The sequence below is a fragment of the Colossoma macropomum genome, unplaced genomic scaffold (genome assembly GCF_904425465.1).
Source record: "Colossoma macropomum unplaced genomic scaffold, Colossoma_macropomum, whole genome shotgun sequence".
NCBI classification, from domain to species: domain Eukaryota; kingdom Metazoa; phylum Chordata; class Actinopteri; order Characiformes; family Serrasalmidae; genus Colossoma; species Colossoma macropomum.
The window spans coordinates 2,354,595-2,373,518 of record NW_023494788.1 but is presented as its reverse complement, the minus strand read 5'-3'; the positions used below and the strand labels follow the sequence as shown (position 1 = coordinate 2,373,518).

Genomic DNA, 18,924 nt, shown 5'->3' with positions numbered 1-18,924 from the left:
TCCAGCAAAGGTCAGGTCAGAAATACAGAAATCTGGTGGATGGCAATGGAGAGTCGAGTGGTCTCCCACTGATTCATGGGAGTTGGAGTCCTCTGGGCCGTTCAAGGACTCAAGTGATCTGAGGAAAAAGGAACAGGTGGAGGAGGCGTCCTTGACAGGAGGCGTGACAACTACTGAGAATTTTACAGCTATCTAAACCTAAAAATAAAGTGATCATTGATACTTTTGATCATATATACCTGTTAATTTATTGAGCCCTTTAAAAGGTAACAGGTTAGAAGTTGTGGACTGAAAAAACAGAATCTTATTAATTTTATGTCAAATACAGTAGCATCAGCCATACACAAATACAGTACTTTCAATGGATGTTAGCAATCTTGTTTAGATATAGACTTGAATTGTTAGGGGATCTGGGAAAATGGTTTGAATTTAAACAAATAATGACTGGAATTAAACAACTACAAGCTAAAACAGTATTGCTGACGGAAACCCATCTGCTAAATTGTGAAATTCTTAAAGTGAGACAGAGGTGGCGAGGTCAGGTTATAACAGCACCTTACTCTGCTCACTCAGGAGGAGCGGCTGTGCTTATTCCCCAAATCTGTACACTTTCAGGTGAATAAAGCCTTTACAGATTCTGGTGGTAGGTCTTTGATGATTCAGGGGACTTTTCTGCATAATATCTAACTTTATTAATGTCTATGTACCAAACACCTATGAGCTGCTATTTGTTCTTAACTATATCATCTCTCAGAGGCAATATTACTGTGGGCGGAGAATTTAATCGCATGTTAAATACAGTCATGGATCACTCCTCAGGTCAGGATAGGACCCAGGATGGTCATACTAGGAAAATTATTTGATTTAAATTAATGAGTGACCTTAATCTGTGTGATATTTGGAGTACACTGAACCCATATAAGAGAGATTTCTCAGGCCACTCTTCCAATTATAATATAGATTCTCGGATTTACAGATTATATCTCAAAATTCCTGTTATGTTATTTTATAGAATGGTCCCACTATAGTATAATCATATCTGACCATGCACCATTTTCTGTTGACTTTGTAGGGACTAAAATGTTTTCAAGGCAGTTTGACACAATATGGCTTAATGATCCAAACTTTGTCTTCTCTTGAGGTCAATATGGATCTATATTTATTTTGAACACTACACAGACCTCTCCTGCAGTTCAATGGGAAGCCTTTAAATGTATATTGGCGGCCAAATAATACAATACACAAGCTCCCAATCAAAACAGTGCTTTTGCAAGGCCAAAGAGTTAGAAAAAAATAAATAAAATAGATGAAAATAATCTCAAATAATACAACAGAGTATAGCCTGACTTAAAGAAAGCCCAGTATATGGAGTCATCCATGAATAAAGCTATTGCAATTTTTGTTTTAGGGTTCAGATTAGTTTAAAACTAGTTGTGCCAGGTTGGGCCTAATCAGCCCGAGGGCTTCTGGGAATTGGAGTTCCTTGAAGTTATGGCACTTCACCACCAGCTGCCAACAGAGGGCAACGGTGGCAAAGTGCCATAACTTCAAGGAACTCCAATTCCCAGAAGCCCTCGGGCTGATTAGGCCCAACCTGGCACACCTGTGGACTCCTCTACTTAAGGCTGTGGCAAACAGCAGCCCTTTGTCACATCTTTGTAGAGGGGTGACCGGTATGGTACTTAGCCCAGGTGGGTATTTAAACAAAGAGAAAAGAAAAGAGGCCTGGAAAAAACAATCGAGTGTAATTGCCCCAAAACTACTTAAAAAATAAATTTAAAAAAAAAACACAAGAAGCCTTGAGCTACGAACAGCTCCAAGCCGTATAAACCACTAAGAGCAAACAAGTGAAACATAAAGTCTGCCTTCCCCTCATAATTACAGAGGAAGTGTTTTTGTTTTCTCATTATCTTTTATTTCACATTTCTAGTTCAGCCTTTGTTTGAGCTGCTTTCAGCGTTTCCTTTGTTTGCCCCTTTTCCGGCCTTTCTCTTTTCCCTTCCTGGGGATGTTTTTACCAGTGTCACCTGTGCTACCTGGTAGTGCAGCCGTCACTCCATGCACCGCAAATCAGTACATCGGCAGTTTGAGCCTGGCTCTGGGTCACCTGACCTCCAACGTGCCAAATTCACACTCCATTGCCTCAATGAAACTTAAACCCTTTCTCACAGGTTTTCATTTTTGCACTTGGGTCCGCCTCCCTGCCGTCCCGTACCAGCTTGCCCCTAAAGCTACATTTCTCCACAGCAGTTAACAACTTAAATAAAGCTGTACAGGTTTCTTGGTTACAGCAATGTCTGGTGTTTGGTCTGACAGCAGGACTGGAAAGAGAGCTCACTCTCATTCTCTGTTACAGCTTGACACTAAACCGGGTCATAATCTTCTTCAATACAAATGGAACATGTGTACATATCACTGTTGTCAGGAGAAAACCTCGTATCTCCAAAAATGTAACTTTACAGGAGAAGGAAAAACCATACTTTACTTTTAATGCAAGTCAATGGAACCAGACTTTTTTCCAAGTAATTTTGGGTCGTTTCTTTTGATCCATTCATCATGAAATTTACACACAATGTAAAGAACAACAGGCAACAAATTCTGTGAAAACCTGAAAAATGTCAATAATGGAGATACAAGGTTTTCTTCCGACAGCAGCGACATATAACTGAACTGCTATTGCATCGTTTTAACCTGAAGATCAAGGTATAAAATGTAATGAAGAGAAAAACACTGATGCACTGCTAATTATGGAAGAATATCAGTAATACAATTAAAAATGTAATATGTTAAATGGTAATATATTCTAATGTTTGAACTTAAGTTTCCCTCCTACAGTGCCCTCCACAAATACTGGCACCCTCAGTGAAATGAGCTGAAAAAAAAAATTATCCTTTTAACCTTTATTCAAAATATTAGCATCAAACTAACCTTTATTTAAGGTAAACTAAATCTTATCATGAAATAAATATTTTCCTTAAATCTGTGTGTGCCACAGTTGTTGGCACCCCTAGAAACTCTTGTGAGTCAAATCTAACTGAAGCATATTTCCATTAATATTTTATGTTTTAAAGTTCACTTGACCGTTTAGGAACACTTAAGTGGTCAGCCATGACTTCCTGATTCACTGGGGAATATAAATGAGATTAAACACAGGCCAGATTCCCTCAGTCATCCATCACTATGAGAAAGACCAGAGAAAACAGCAGTGATGATGAAAGTCTCTGCTGTCAAAGACCAACAAACTCAAGCTCCAACTTTCAGTAGGACTGTGTTCTACAATCAGATGATACCAAAATGTTTTTGGCAAAGATAGTCATGCAGAAAAGTACCCCATCCCCACTATGAAGTATGGTGGTGGACACTCAACTGCTCAGGCTCTGTCTTTGCACATATTAAAGGGAGTATGCCAAACAGAGGCCATGAAGAATGGGCTTGCACTGGAGCCTGAGGTCCTCACAAAGTATGCAGAAAGTTTCAAGTCAACATCTTGCCCTGTGGTTTGATGGTCCATTCTAACGCTCCCACCTTGGAGCTAGTCCTGATGGTGAAGTGGTTGACCCCACAGAAGATGGTGGAAGTGGTGTCCCAGCCTTGAATCCATTGCCCATGTTCTATATGTCTGACTTGCCAATGGAAAAGCACATCTGAAAATGTTACACAAATACTATACACAAGTTCAAGGTCAATCAGCCATTGCTGGCCTGGCTTGGTGTGATTTTATCACTGACACCAAAAGTGATTTCATTGTGGAGACAATCTGGAGGGATGACCCATTTTTTGGCATGCTGAAAGAAAAACTCCAGATGTTCTACTACAATGTCTGCATTAAGACCAACCTGTCCAAACATTGATGTTATTATGTTTATACAAAGTTAATTCACAAGGTTTTTTTTTAGAAAATACACGTTTCTCTGAATATAAGTGGTAACAGCATCAAAATCTGTTAGCTACTTGTTATCTATTAGTTACTAGTTAATCTAGAATTACTTGTTGTCTACTCACAAAGAATGAAAACATTAAGGAAATAAAGAATTATATTTAAAATATGGTGTAAAAATTAATAATTCTATTTTCCTAATCTTAATGTTTAATTAAAAAACATAAAGGAAAAAATATTCTACACATACTTTGTTGACTGCTGCTTGTTGTTTGTTGCTAAGAATCAGAGATGCCAGCCTAGGATGGAAGGGATAACTTTTGAGTGATTATCTCATGTTTTTTCTTATTTCAGCCACAGGAAATTTTTCCTTGCCACTCTTGCTTTAATTTTGCTCGATATGTCTTAGGCTGGGAATTCTGTTAAGCTTTGGAACAATATGATGACAGCAGGAATGGGGATAAGGAAAGGAACTTCTAGGGTTGGGAGAGAATGTTATCTCCATGCAGCCTGTGATAAGGTAGTGAAAGGAGAACTGGGTTTGCCTTGGATGTATTGCACATACACATCAATGTAAGTCCAAGTGCTCTTCTTCTTTTAAGTTCATACATACAATTTGAAGAAAGTGATGGGACTAGGGTAAGTATCAACAGTGGTCCTTTTAAATGTCTTTGTTATTCGGGAGTGATGCTCTAAAACAGTCTTGGTGATGTGCCAGATCTCACTGAAATCATCACACAGTCCTTTTAGTGTGTTTTTTATTATTATTATTATTATTATTATTAACAACAACACAACAACAACAACAGCCATGTTGATATGACATCTAAAGCTAAACACGAGGTTGAGGACACCTTCCTGACTGTCTGAGTAGGAAAGTGTTCCCAGTTGAGGGTTTTCTTTGATTATTCCGTATTCTGTGTAGAATTGGCACAAATGATAATGCCAGTGGAGATATCACTGTTGCACTTAGACATCAAAGACTGAGTATTTATTTATTTATTTATTTAATTGTATATGGCAAGTAAATATGTTCTTAATAGGCACGACTGCTTGTTGGAATTAGCAAGCTTGTTTTGCTGAATACAGAGAAATCTTGTGTTTCTAGACTATTAGCAGGCATTTTTACCATTTTAGTGTCAGGTAAGTCCCTTTTAAATTTAATTTAAAAAGCGTTAAATTACTTTGGATCACTATAGTTGATGAAATATAGAGTCTAGACGAGAAGGAAAGAGGATAGCTAACAGAAGTCAACAGGTACATTTACATAAACAGCATTTTCTAAAGTACAGATTTCCATTAATGTTAAGATCTTTGAGCTCCTACCTGCCAGAGCAGCGCTAGAGACTGAAAGAAGAACCAGTAAAGAGAACCAGCAGTTAACTCTGTTCATTCTAACACAAGTATGAGCCGCAGATTCTTCCCCTTCACACAACGCTGAACTGGTTTTGTGGTGAATTTTTAATGAAGTTACACAGAACAATGCTGTTCTGAGGCTCCACCCACTTTTTTATATTGGCAACAACAGACAACTGTTACATTTATGTGCGTTTTGCTTCACCATAACACAAAGCAAGAGAGGATTTTACACATTGTTTCATTTACAAGCAGAGATAAGAAGCCCCGCCTTGTTTTAATTAATCTCTCTGACAGAAATGCTTTTCACAGAGCTCATTTACATTTCCTACACAAATACCCTTTGCAGCTATAACAGCTTCAACTCTTCTGGGAAGGCTTTCCACAGGTTTAGGAGTGTTTATGGGAATTTTTGACCATTCTTCCAGAAGCGCATTTGTGAGGTCAGACACTGATGTTGGACGAGAAGGCCTGGCTCGCAGTCTCCGCTCTAATTCATCCCAAAGGTGTTCTATCAGGTTGAGGTCAGGACTCTGTGCAGGCCAGTCAAGTTCTTCCACACCAAACTCGCTCATGTCTTTATGGAGCTGCTTTGTGCACTGGTGCACAGTCATGTTGGAACAGGAAGGGGCCGTCCCCGAACTGTTCCCACAAAGTTGGGAGCATGAAATTGTCCAAAATCTCTTGGTGCTGAAGCATTAAGAGCTCCTTTCACTGGAACTAAGGGGCCGAGCCCAACTCCTGAAAACAACCCCACACCATAATCCCCCCTCCACCAAACTTTACACTCGGCACAATGCAGTCAGACAAGTACCGTCTCCTGTCAACCGCCAAACCCAGACTCGTCCATCGGATTGCCAGACGGAGAAGCGTGATTGGTCACTCCAGAGAACACGTCTCCACTGCTCGAGTCCAGTGGCGGCGCTTTACACTTCGTGGCTGAGTTGCTGTCGTTCCCAATCACTTCCACTTTGTTATAATATCTCTGACAGTTGACTGTGGAATATTTAGTAGCGAGGAAATTTCACGACTGGACTTGTTGCACAGGTGGCATCCTATCACGGTACCATGCTGGAGTTCGCTGAGCTCCTGAGAGCGACCCATTCTTTCACTAATGTCTGTAGAAGCAGTCTGCAGGCCTAGGTGCTTGGTTTTATACACCTGTGGCCATGGAAGTGATTGGAACACCTGAATTCAATGATTTGGTTGGGTGAGTGAATACTTTTGGCAATATAGTGTATCATAGCATTCGGGCCCGCACAGCCTGACTGTGCAAAAACTTTTTTTTCCACCCAGAGACTAAACTGATGGACAACTTCATGCGTGCACACACACACACACACACACACACTCACTGAGCACTTTATTAGGAACATCTCCTTCTTTCTACACTCACTGTCCACTTTATCAGCTCCACTGACCGTATAGATTCACTCTGTAGTTCTACAGTTACAGACTGTAGTCCATCTGTTTCTCTGCATAATTTGTTACCCTGTTCTTCAGTGGTCAGGACCCCCATGGACCCCCACAGAGCAGGTACTATTTGGGTGGTGGATCATTCTCAGCACTGCGGTAACACTGTTAACAAGTGGTGGTGGTGTGTTAGTGTGTGTTGCGCTGGTGCGAGTGGATCAGACACAGCAGTGCTGCTGGAGTTTTTAAACACCTCAGTGTCACTGGTGGACACTAAAAATATCCAGCTGAAAGCGTGCTGTGGGCAGCGTCCTGTGGGCAGCGTCCTGTGACCACTGATGAAGGACTAGAGGATGACCAACACAAACTGTGCAGCAGCAGATGAGCTATCGTCTCTGACTTTACATCTACAAGGTGGGCCGACAAGGTAGGAGCGTCTAATAGAGTGGACAGTGAGTGGACACAGTGTTTAAAAACTCCAGCAGCACTGCTGTGTCTGATCCACTCAGACCAGCACGACACACACTAACACACCACCACCACGTCAGTGTCACTGCAGTGCTGAGAATGACCCAGAATGATTGTATTGCATTGTTTTGCATGTTTGTGGTGTTGCACCATGGTCCTGGAGGAACATTGTTTTGTTTTACTGTGTACTTGTGTATAGCTGATATGACAATAAAGCCTCTTGAACTTGAATTTGATAAAAATATATCTAAACATGGTCTAAAATAAGGAATAATGTCAGCTCTTTTAAAAACACTGCACCCAATATAACTATGTATATGCTATTTAGTTATTTTACAAAAGATGCTTTATGTATAAAGTGTGAAGCTTTGATGTTCATTACAAAAGTGCAGGAGACAATGAAGGTCTGGCGGGGGGGGGTGTCTATCAGCAGTGCTGAATGAACTTGATTTTGCCTACCAAAATGGTGCATCACTGTTTCATCATTGTCAGGTACAAGGATGATCTTACATCCTGATATGGTGATTTATGTTTCAGTATTCAGTTTGTGAGTTCAGACTGTGGCTTCGCCAAAAGGTGGTAGTATGAGAGGAGACTGATTGAGGGAGGGAACGAGCTCTGAGAACTTGGGGAAGTCTGGGTGGCTTCTGCTTGGAGGGAGGAGATTGGGTGTCAGTGAGGATTGCAAAAACATATTCCTGACTTTTAGGCATTCCATCTCCATACTAGTACAGTATTTGATATACAGTTCTTACTGGTACAGTGTGTGGTATACAATATGTTATATGGTATACTGCATACTATACTGGTATGTACTGTATACCACACACTGCACCAGTTTATACTGTATTTGGAGTGTTATATTAACTTAAACTTCTCAGAGTTCCACCAGATTGCATGGAAGTATTCTTGTACGGAGAGCAGGCATCAGTGAAGCACATAAGTAAACCTTTTTCTTTTCATTAAAAACACTTACTGGAGGCTGATGAACACCCACTCTAAGAGGACGCTATAGAAGGAGACAATAAGGAGAAAATGATCAGAGAGATCCATCAGAGGCACTGTCTAGTTCTTCATTTTCAACCAAATTTTGTGCTATAAATACATTTGGTAACACTATTTGGAGTGGTCCTTTGTAGAGGATTAATAAACCCTTAACAGAGTATCAGTAACACATCAACAACATATCAGTGATGTAACAGTAAAGTAGCAGTAGTGAAGCATCTGAATACATGGAGGTAAAAAATTTGAAGATATGCTGTTGATATTTATGTTAAGTAGATGTATTGTTGGTGTGTTACATGAAGTAGACTACCAGTACTTCCATTAAGCAAAACATAACCTTACCCAACCTCAACCCAAAACCTATTCCTAATCCTCACCCTGGCACTAATCCTAACCCTAATCTTATCCAAACCCTATTCCAGTGAAGCTCCAGCTACAGAATGGTGTCAGTGTGTCTGTAACAGCTTGTTGAGGATGTTGATGGTCTGTATTAAACCTGTCCCGTGTTCAGTTCCTCTCAGTTAAAGTCTGAACTTGGACTTTAATAAATAAACTGAAAAGCACCTGAATTCATCAGATTTTAAACATACTGTCTCTTGATATTCTACTAAATGTATTCACTGCTGATACATCATTGATATATTGTTGATATGATACTGAGTTTGTGTTAAGTGTTTATTTAATCTAAAAAGGTCAGCTCAGAATAGTGTCACCATATATTGTGTTTTTTAGTGTCTGACTACAAAAGCTGCAAAACACTTTCAGCTCTGAACTCTCCCTTACCTGTTTGCCTTTTCTTGTATATGATCCGGATGATGACCACCATCACAGTCACCAAGAACAGAGCAGCCACCACAAATGTAAGAATGGGCCTGATGGGCTCCCCTGGATCAAAATCTGAAACACAATTTAAGAAAGTGATAAAAAGCTCAGAGTCAGCTGAGGAATTTTCTGTGTCACTCTGAGATTCAGTACCCAAATGGACGTCCAGCTTGTTGTCCAGGCTGAGGTGGGTGACTGTATAAGTGTAGCTGTGCTTCTTCAGCTCCTCTTCACTGAGCTCCAGATTCTTCCTCATCTGGTAGGTCCCGTCTCCGTTGGGCAGCAGGTCTCCTCCAGTGGTCAGGTTGTCAGGAACTGGCTGTCCGTCTCTGAGGATGGTCAGGTTGATGTGACGGGGGTAGAAACCAGTGGCCAGGCAGGTTACTCCATCCCACCCAGACACTGAGCGTCTTTTCTGGATGAGCCTCACTCTGGGCTTCACTGCAGAAAAGGAACATCACATTTAGATTTCTAATTATGATTTAGATTTACATATCAGATTTTATTGGATAATACACTGCAAAAAAATTAGTCATGTCAATTTAAACTTGTAAGTCAAGTGTAACGTCTTTGGCCTTGTCTGTGCTGTGCCTCTGTGCCTGCTGTTGTTTACCTTCCCTCATGTCTCTGGACATGTGCTTTTCTTTGTTTTTGTTTTCCTGCCTTCTGTTTAGCCAGTCACCTAGCCTCCCGCTCAGCCATCTGGGTTCCCTGACAGGTCAGCTATCCAGCCTCATGTTCCTGCACTTTGTGCAGATCTTTCTCTGGCTCTACAGTCTCTGGCTCCAGAGCCGGCTCGTAAGTCCCCTGGTTCTCTGCTGCCTTCCTGAGTTACTTCAGTGCTAGCCTTCCAGTACTCCTCCCCTGACTCAGTGCCCTCAGCCTGTGCTGCTGACCAGGTCCTTAAGCCAGGCACTCGCTGTGACCTGTGTGCTTCACCTCTGACCCTTACCATGACCTGGGTTCTGCAACACTGCCTGTGGTCCCATCTGCTTCTGCCCTGCTGCCAGCTCTACCCTCTTCTGCTGGCAGCCTAGTCTCCCGACAAACTGGCTGTCCAGTGCCCCACCCAGTCAGCCTCCATTGCTAAATTGGCACCCCAAACTGCTCTTACGCCAGTTCTCAGAACTGCTCCTGTGTCTGCCTCCCAGTTTGCTGCCCGGGTCCAGTCATTTATATTCATTTTTAGTTAGTTCTCCTGCCTTGTCTGTTTTATCACTCGTCCCCAGTCCTGTGCATGTCCCAATCATAGCTTATCTGCATGTTTCTGTTTGAATTCTGGTCACTGTCTGTGTCTCAGTCCTCATTTCTACCCTTGTGTCCACTGCTGTCCTGATTACTCTCCCTATCATACACTGTAAAAAGTTTCTCATCAGATCTACTGAAAAAAATGACTTACATGTGGTAACAAGTAAATTGTATTACAGGGTATTTCTGTCACTGTCTTGGTTCCTGTGTCTGTCTCTTTACCTGTACCATCATTGGTCCAGTCTTCTCTCCAGATCAATGGCAGTCCTGTCCCTGTCTAGTCTCATGTTCACCCTGTTAGTTCTCCTGTTTGTCACAGGGCCTGTCACAAGTGTCTCATCCCCTCCTCAATTCTTTGTCACAGTACCTGTCTCTGTGCCTGCCCAGTCTGTCCTGCCCAGTGTCTCTTCTCCTGCTTTGTTAACAGTCAAGTCCTCCATCCAGTCATCTGTCCAGTTCAATATCTCTTAGGTCCCCTTACCTGTACGTCACACCTAGCTCAAGGGTTCATCTCAGTACCTTTAGTCAGGGAACATAACTGAACCATAATCCACTGAAATGATATGTTCTAAGCTGTACTGACTCCACACACCCCGTCTCGTCTCCAGGCTTTTATTTTACTGTTCTGTTTAAAACATTCGGTTATGAAAAGGTACAAATACGAACTTTTCACCTGGAAAAACTGATTTAAGGTTCACAATCAGACCTTAAAACCACTGTTGGAGCTTTGAGGGAACATTTACACTGTTTGTACCTTGATGAACGAAAAATGTACCTGAACAGAGCCTTTATTTCTAACAGTGTAGTAACTGAACAATAAGCCTTTAGTATGTAATAAGACTGCAATTTTGAGGGGTTAATAAGGGATCTCAAAAGAAGATTTCTACCAGATTGATCTTTTGACTTTGGCATGTAAAACAACCGAATTTTAACAAATGAAGCGAAAAAAAAGAAAGAAAAATATCCTACCTTTCCTCTTCACTTGTTTACTTCTTTGTTTAAGATAACCCTTGAGTATTTCAGTGCATGTTGGGTAGTACAGATGTTCATAACGCCACAGGATTAAATCCATTTGTAGTTTCTTTTTGGCTTCTGTGACATCTATAGCACTTTGATATGTGAATTTGCCTTCATGAAGACGGAGTTCATCGATTGTGGAGCCTCGGAGTGCATTCTTGGTGATCATTTGTCCAGGTTGGTCATTGTCAATCAGTTCACACACCACCAGTCTCTGCTGAACATGAATGTCTAAAAGAGAAGAAGATGAAATCAACCTAACACTGGAAAAAAGTTAAAGTGGAATCATTGGTGCTCCTGCTGGACCCACGACCCCTGCTGTAACAGTGGGTTGGGAAACTGACAAGTTTGGTCATATTTTCATCTTTATTAAAGTTCTTTAGGATTTTTCAAGTGAATTATTATTATTATTATTATTATTATTATTATTATTATTACTACTACTATTACTACCATTATTACTATTATTGCTTGGTAAAAATAATAGGTAAAACAATCTTACCTTTGTGTAGTTTGATAACATTTATGGTATAAAGAAGGCCTTAAGGACTCATATATAGTATGAACGACTAACTTGATAAATTTCCTAATACATCTGGAAAGTAAAATTCTGTTTTCATTTATTCTAATTGTATCAGTTTTAATAAAAAATATAGTTGCAATGAAAGGGTTCCAGGCATGAGCATAAAAGGGCCAAGGGAGCACTCCAGGAGCCTTGACTGGAGAAATTTCACGTACATGTACATGAATTTTTGCCTTCTTGAATATGCCAAATCGGGTTGCAGTTGTTATCTCGCAGGTCTGCCCCTATTGTTACTCATGTGACCCACCAAAAAAGGCCCTTACACACTTCCTATACTTACCACAGGAACACTGGCTGTTTTCCATACTTCCATGTCTACACTGTAAAAAGTGGCTCATCTACTTAAATAAATGACTTCATCAGGTAACAAGTAAATTAACTAGTTATATTCAAGTCTAAAAATTACTTTGATTGAAAGAATCGCTCATTCAAAGTATTTATTTAGGTTGAATAAAAGTAGTTCATTTACTTGTTACCAGATAATACCAGTATTTTTTACGTTGATCTGAAGAGGCATTTTTTTACAGGGTAACAATCTAAAAATAGCAATGGGTTTAAGCACCTTTTGGTGTTTAGGACCAGACAAAAGGTGAAGAAGGAGGAGGAGAGGAAGAATAATAGCAAACACTGCTTTTTTTTTATCATTTTTTTTTTTACTTTTTAATCATTTTTTAGGACATAGAGCTGAAGAAACCTAGATATCACTGTTGAAATCCTTGCCCATAAGCAAGCAGCTCAGTGAGCTGAGTTGAACATTACTGCGGTCTTAATTAAAATGTAAGTTCATTTCTCTTATACACTCTCACTTATAACTACACTGATCACCAGATTTAGAGCCATATGCTTATCAGTGTATAATATTGTAGCTTCTCACTAATGGGAGTTATGGCCATGCAGAGCGGCTGCGCAAGGAGGTTCTTTTGGAAGCATAAGGTGGTCTTCTCCAACACAGATTCACCACGTGGTGAGCAGCCACTCACACTCTCCACCATGGACGTCTGTCACGCTCAGAGCAAGGTGAATGCGCGGAAGGCAGCTAGCTTCCCCAACTAGCTTCAAGACAGCCACAATTGTGCCAGTGCCAAAGCATTCGCCTGCTTCAGCTCTGAATGACCTCCGCCCTGTCACACTCACCTCCATCATCTCCAAGTGCTTTGAAAGACTAGTTCTTTCACATTTGAAGTCCTGTCTGCCTGCTACACTGGACCCAAACCAGTTTGCCTACCGCTGCAACAGGTCAACAGAGGACGCTATTTCTACAGCACTCCACACTGTAGTGACCCACCTGGACTGTCAAAACTCATGTCAGAATGCTGTTCATTGACTTCAGTTCAGTATTTAACACAGTGATCCCCTCCAAGCTGATCTGAAAGCTTAGCCAGCTTGGTATCAGCACATCTCTGTGCAATTGGCTTCTGGACTTTCTGACTGACAGACCTCAGTCTGTTAAGTTAGACAAACTCTTCTCCTGCCCCATCACCCTGAACACCGGCGTGCCACAAGACTGTGTGCTGAGCCTTCATCTGTACCCCCTGCTCACCTATGACGGTGTTCCTGTTTATGGCTCTAACTCCATAATCAAGTTCGCGGACGACACCACGGTGATAGGTCTGATCAGAGGTGATGATGAGATGGCCTACGGGGACGAGGTGCAGCACCTGGTGGCATGGTGTGAGGACAACAACCTGGCACTCAACACCCAGAAAACCAAGGAGATCGAGGTGCAGCACCTGGTGGCATGGTGTGAGGACAACAACCTGGCACTCAACACCCAGAAAACCAAGGAGATCATAGTGGACTTCAGGAGGGTTAGGAGGCTTATTGGCTCTGTAGGGGGTTATTGGCTCTGTACCTGTACTCTGCACAATGACAAAGTTGAATCTAATCTAATCTAATCTAATCTAATCTATTTGATGTTATATCATCTTTTCTATTCCAGCATGACTGAGCCCCAGTGCACAAAGCAGCTCCATAAAGGCCTGACTGGGTGAGTTTGGTGTGGTAGAACTTGACTGGCCCTCACAGAGCCCTGACCTCAACCCCATAAAACACCTTTGGGATGAACTAGAAAGGAGATTATGAGCCAGACCCTCTCGTCCAACATCAGTGTCTGACCTCACAAATGCTCTTCTGGATAAATGGGCAGAAATTCCCACAGACACACTCCAACATCTTGTAGAAGCTTCCCAGAAGAGTGGAAGCTGTTAGAGCTGCAAAGGGGGACCAACTCCATACTAATTCCTATGGATTTAGAATGGGATTCATAAAAGCTCCTGTAGGTGTGATCTGTAGGTGTCCCAATACTTTTGTCCATTTCCTCTTCACAACACTTAAAAGATGTTTAGGGACTGAAGACCCTGAGTGATTAAGTGTTTCAGGTGTAATTTTGTACCATTCTTCCTAAAAAGAGGTGTCAAGGTGTGCAATAGTACAGGGTCTACATTGTCACATCTTGCAGTTTAAAATGCACCACACATTCTCTATTGGACACAGGTTGGGACTGAAGGCAGGCCAGTCCAGCACATGTACCCTCTTCTTCCACAGCCATGCCTTTTTAATGTGTGCAGATTTTGGTTTTGCATTGTCTCATTGAAATATGCAGGGCGTCCCTGGAAAAGATGTCATCTTGAAGGCAGTATACTGTATGTTGCTCAAAAATCTGTCCTTTTCAGCATTAATGGTGTCACAGAAGTGTAAGTTACCTTTGCCAAGAGCACTGACCCAACTTTTTTGTAGGCCTGAACGGCACAAATGGATGTACAATTACAAATTAAATTAACTTGACCAGACAAATCACAAAATATCCTGTGTTGATACTGTCTGTAATGAAGTAAAAGTATTTTTTTTATTTGCATTGTGTGTAATAAGTGTGTATATATGCTATACATCATACAATATACACACTATATTGCCAAAAGTATTTGCTTGTCTACCTTCACACGCATATGAACTTGAGTGACATCCTATTCTTAATCCATAGGGTTTAATATGATGTCTGCCCACCCTTTGCAGCTATAACAGCTTCAACTCTTCTGGAAAGGCTTTCCACAAGGTTTAGGAGTGTTTATGGGAATTTCTGACCATTCTTCCAGAAGCGCATTTGTGAGGTCAGACACTGATGTTGGACGAGAAGGCCTGGCTCGCAGTCTCCGCTCTAATTCATCCCAAAGGTGTTCTATCAGGTTAAGGTCAGGACTCTGTGCAGGCCAGTTAAGTTCTTCCACACCAAACTCGCTCATCCATGTCTTTATGGACCTTGCTTTGTGCACTGGTGCGCAGTCATGCTGGAACAGGAAGGGGCCGTCCCCAAACTGTTCCCACAAAGTTGGGAGCATGAAATTGTCCAAAATCTCTTTTTCTGCTGAAGCATTAAGAGTTCCTTTCACTGGAACTAAGGGGCCGAGCCCAACTCCTGAAAACAACCCCACACCATAATCCCCCCTCCACCAAACTTTACACTCGGCACAATGCAGTCAGACAAGTACCGTCTCCTGGCAACCGCCAAACCCAGTCTCGTCCATCAGATTGCCAGACGGAGAAGCGTGATTGGTCACTCCAGAGAACACATCTTCACTGCTCTAGAGTCCAGTGGCGGCGCTTTACATCACTGCATTCAACGCTTTGCATTGCGCTTGGTAATGTAAGGCTTGGATGCAGCTGCTCGGCCATGGAAACCCATTCCATGAAGCTCTCTATGCTGTTCTTGAGCTGATCTGAAGGCCACATGAAGTTTGGAGGTGTGTAGCGATTGACTCTGCAGAAAGTTGGTGACCTCTGCGCACTATGCGCCTCAGCATCCGCTGACCCCGCTCTGTCATTTTATGTGGCCGACCACTTCGTGGCTGAGTTGCTGTTGTTCCCAGTCGCTTCCACTTTGTTATAATACCACTGACAGTTGACTGTGGAATATTTAGTAGTGAGGAAATTTCACAACTGGACTGCACAGGTGGCGTCCTATCATGTATTATTCTTGCTCTTTTTTTCACCTTTTTATCATGCACCAATAAATACTCTTGTACTGCACATGCTATTTTAGTTTGTCATATTCCAAGCATTGTGTTGTTAAAACATTTCTGACTTTTTCCATCTCTCCTCTGCATTTGCTTACATCTTCCCATGTGCACATTCTCCACTGAAAAGAATGCGCTTCATTAAAACAAATTCTTAAACATCTATTAAACAATTTTGGATTCCATTGCATCAGTTAATGTGTTTGTACTCAAGTTTTACTTGCACATGTGCTTTTTTTGAACACATGGAGTGTATGCTGTAAACGTGTTGTACCAGCAAATGTATTGCAAGAACTATTACACTTACTGTCAGTTAGATTTAGGCCATATGTTGCATATAACCATCTTTGTTCAAGGTCAGCATGCATGTAGGCAAGTATTGTTTTGATATTATTTGGGTTGACCACACCAGTTTCTTCCACTGTATCATCAAGACTTCTGGGATCAGGCACACTTTTCTCAGAATCAAAGTGTAGAACTGAGATGTCATCCAACATCAAGATGAAATTAAATTCTGGAAAAGGCGTATCTCCTTTGATGTAAGTTGTAATCGTACTCAAAGAATGAGAACCTGTGGGAAAGACACAGGAAATGTGAATTAGTGCATAAAATGAACATTATCATATTTCTCTATCACTTACTCATGAAAACTGGTTGTTTAAGCATTGCATCCCAACCCTCTACATCAACTACCAAGTGATCCAGGATTCAGTGACATTTGAAGGAAAAATGTACATAGGACCAAATGTACCAGGTAAGGACACACTAAGTTTCATCATTGCAGATGTTTGGCAAAAAATGTTTTGGTCATGAACAGTCTTTAGATGACAGAAAAGAAAACTTCCACAAAACATCAGATAAGCTTTGATGCTAACTAAACACCAGTGGTGGACAAAGTACACAAACCATGTACTTGAGTTAAAGTAGAGATACCCAAGGTAAAATATTACTGCAGTAAAAGTAGAAGTTCCTCCCTTTAGACCTCCACTTGAGTAAAAGTACTAAAGTATTTGCCTTCAAATGTACTTAAGTATCAAAAGTGAAAGTACTAAAAGATTAATTATGGCTCTGATGTCCTGTTATCATTTCTGTAACAAGACTCGCTTGATCAACTCATTTTAGGTGAAAATACTCCAGTGTCTCTCTTGGTAAACCAGTCTTTTAATAGAAGGTCATTAATTAGTGACGCTGATGTCTATTAAAATTATCATAAGCACAAAACACTGAAGGCAAACAGTTTCCATCAGGTAGAACTGAGTGGCTCTGAAATCACAAACAAGCAAAGTTTCAGTTTAAGATTTATTTAACTTAGTTACAAGTTTAAGTTTAATAAAGACTTTAATCTCAGATTCACAAATGAGTTTCCTTTACTAAACTGCATCTGTAGGTCTCTGTTCATAAACATAAACTAGCCTAAACTAATTTACTATAAAATGAAATCGTGTTTGTATAAATTCAGAAAAAGACACGTCAGTCTCAACTGCATATGAGTACATATTTCTATATTGTGGTCTGTTTACACAAAGTTAGGTTAGTTCATCATTTATGTTGAATAGACTCTCCCAAAATTTTACGCTGCTGCGCTGACATTGAACCGTGTGCTGCACTGGGTCGGTATGACCAACAGGTCAAAACAAGCTCAAAACAAAGTGACCGCTGTGCCCTGATTGGTGTTCTTGCTTGGCGCTTCTTTCGTTTTGACATGTTACGTTTTTATTCACACATAAACCAAAAGGAACGACAGATTTCTCATAATGTAGTGGAGTAAAAAGTGAGATATTTGACTTTGAAATGTAGTGGAGTGAAAGCAAAAAGTCCCCAAAATGGAAAAACTTCAGTAAAGTACAGATACACAAAAAACTACTTAAGTACAGAAACGAATGACATTTACTTAGTTACTGTCCACCACTGCTTACTACATAAAGGATACTTGGGAAATATAGTTGAACTTAAATTTACTTAATATAATGAACTTATGTATACTTTTTTGTAAGGCCAGCTGTGACCAAGGGGAGAGGATAGCGAGATTTTAGCCTACTCAATGTAAATGGTGTTAATTTCTCCATTTTTTACAGTCATCAAGTCACTAAGTTTCAGTCACTACTCCCATCTCTCTCTCACTCACACTCACTCACACACACACACACACACAAACACACACACTTCCTCTTTTCTTTCATTTGTCATCAATTTCCCATGATTTGTGGCTAGTGAAGTGACCAGCTGGAGATGAAAAAAGTCATTAGATTAAAGATACAAATTAGCTAGCATTAACAGGGTCCTGCTTCTTAAATGTATATAAAGTAAAGCTGTCAAAAAGCAAATTTTGGCACATCTTGTTTTGTTTTTTTTCTGCATTACAGCACATACATATTACACGCTATATAACAGCACATGTAAAATCTCCATAGCATGCACAAAAATGACAATAGACACCAGATAACAGTTGTGCAAGCTTGATCTGTGTTTTTAATTTCAAAATAAAAACATTTGTTTATGCTAGCATATGCCTAGAGTACTGTGCCTTATTCTCTCCAGTTGTTTTTAATTGTGCTGATTTATTTAGATCATGGCATTTTACTTCTCTATTGGTGTCCAAAAAACATGGACGCTTCTATGAAAGCAATTATTTTTAGGGACAAGCTAAACAGCACACCTAATGGTCAATGTTATAGATTTAACCAATGGTCTGTATCTTGACTAATGCTGAACATGAATTTGAGCACACCATCCTGACTGTCTGAGTAGGAAAGTATTTCCATTTGAGGGGATTTTTTTTATTTTTCCTTGAGAGAGTTCAAAAATTTAAGCTTTAATAACAAACTTTAGTCTAATGCATTTCCATATGTTAGTCACCAGCAAAAACATTCAAAACACAACAAATGCTGGTCATCAGCAAAAACCAGCATCACTCTGGTCTGTACTGTTTTTTTCAGTGTTAATAAGTAAGTGTTAATAAGTGAACACATCCTCAACAGAGAACACACTTCTGCACATTTTAATGCACATTTACTATTTATTTACTGAATTTAACATATTGGACAAAAATAGAACATAAAAAGGGCCTATGCAAAAGTTAAGGCACATTTTACATGTTTTTTTTTGCCAATATTTTTTCAATGTTA

At 40.5% G+C, this 18,924-nt stretch overlaps 1 protein-coding gene across 1 annotated transcript in view; it reads right to left on the bottom strand.

The window, feature by feature from the left end:
- Positions 1–8,821: 8,821 nt before the first annotated feature.
- The window catches only part of LOC118806498 (class I histocompatibility antigen, F10 alpha chain-like), an 11,093-nt gene continuing 990 nt past the window's right edge, over positions 8,822–18,924 (bottom strand). Inside the window, exons 2-5 of the mRNA XM_036567929.1 lie at positions 16,107–16,370; positions 11,159–11,437; positions 9,095–9,382; positions 8,822–9,016 (exon numbers count right to left, since the gene is read on the bottom strand). Of these exons, the coding sequence (XP_036423822.1) occupies positions 8,859–9,016; positions 9,095–9,382; positions 11,159–11,437; positions 16,107–16,370 (989 nt within the window). The 3' untranslated portion in view covers positions 8,822–8,858. The remainder of the gene's footprint in view (positions 9,017–9,094; positions 9,383–11,158; positions 11,438–16,106; positions 16,371–18,924) is intronic.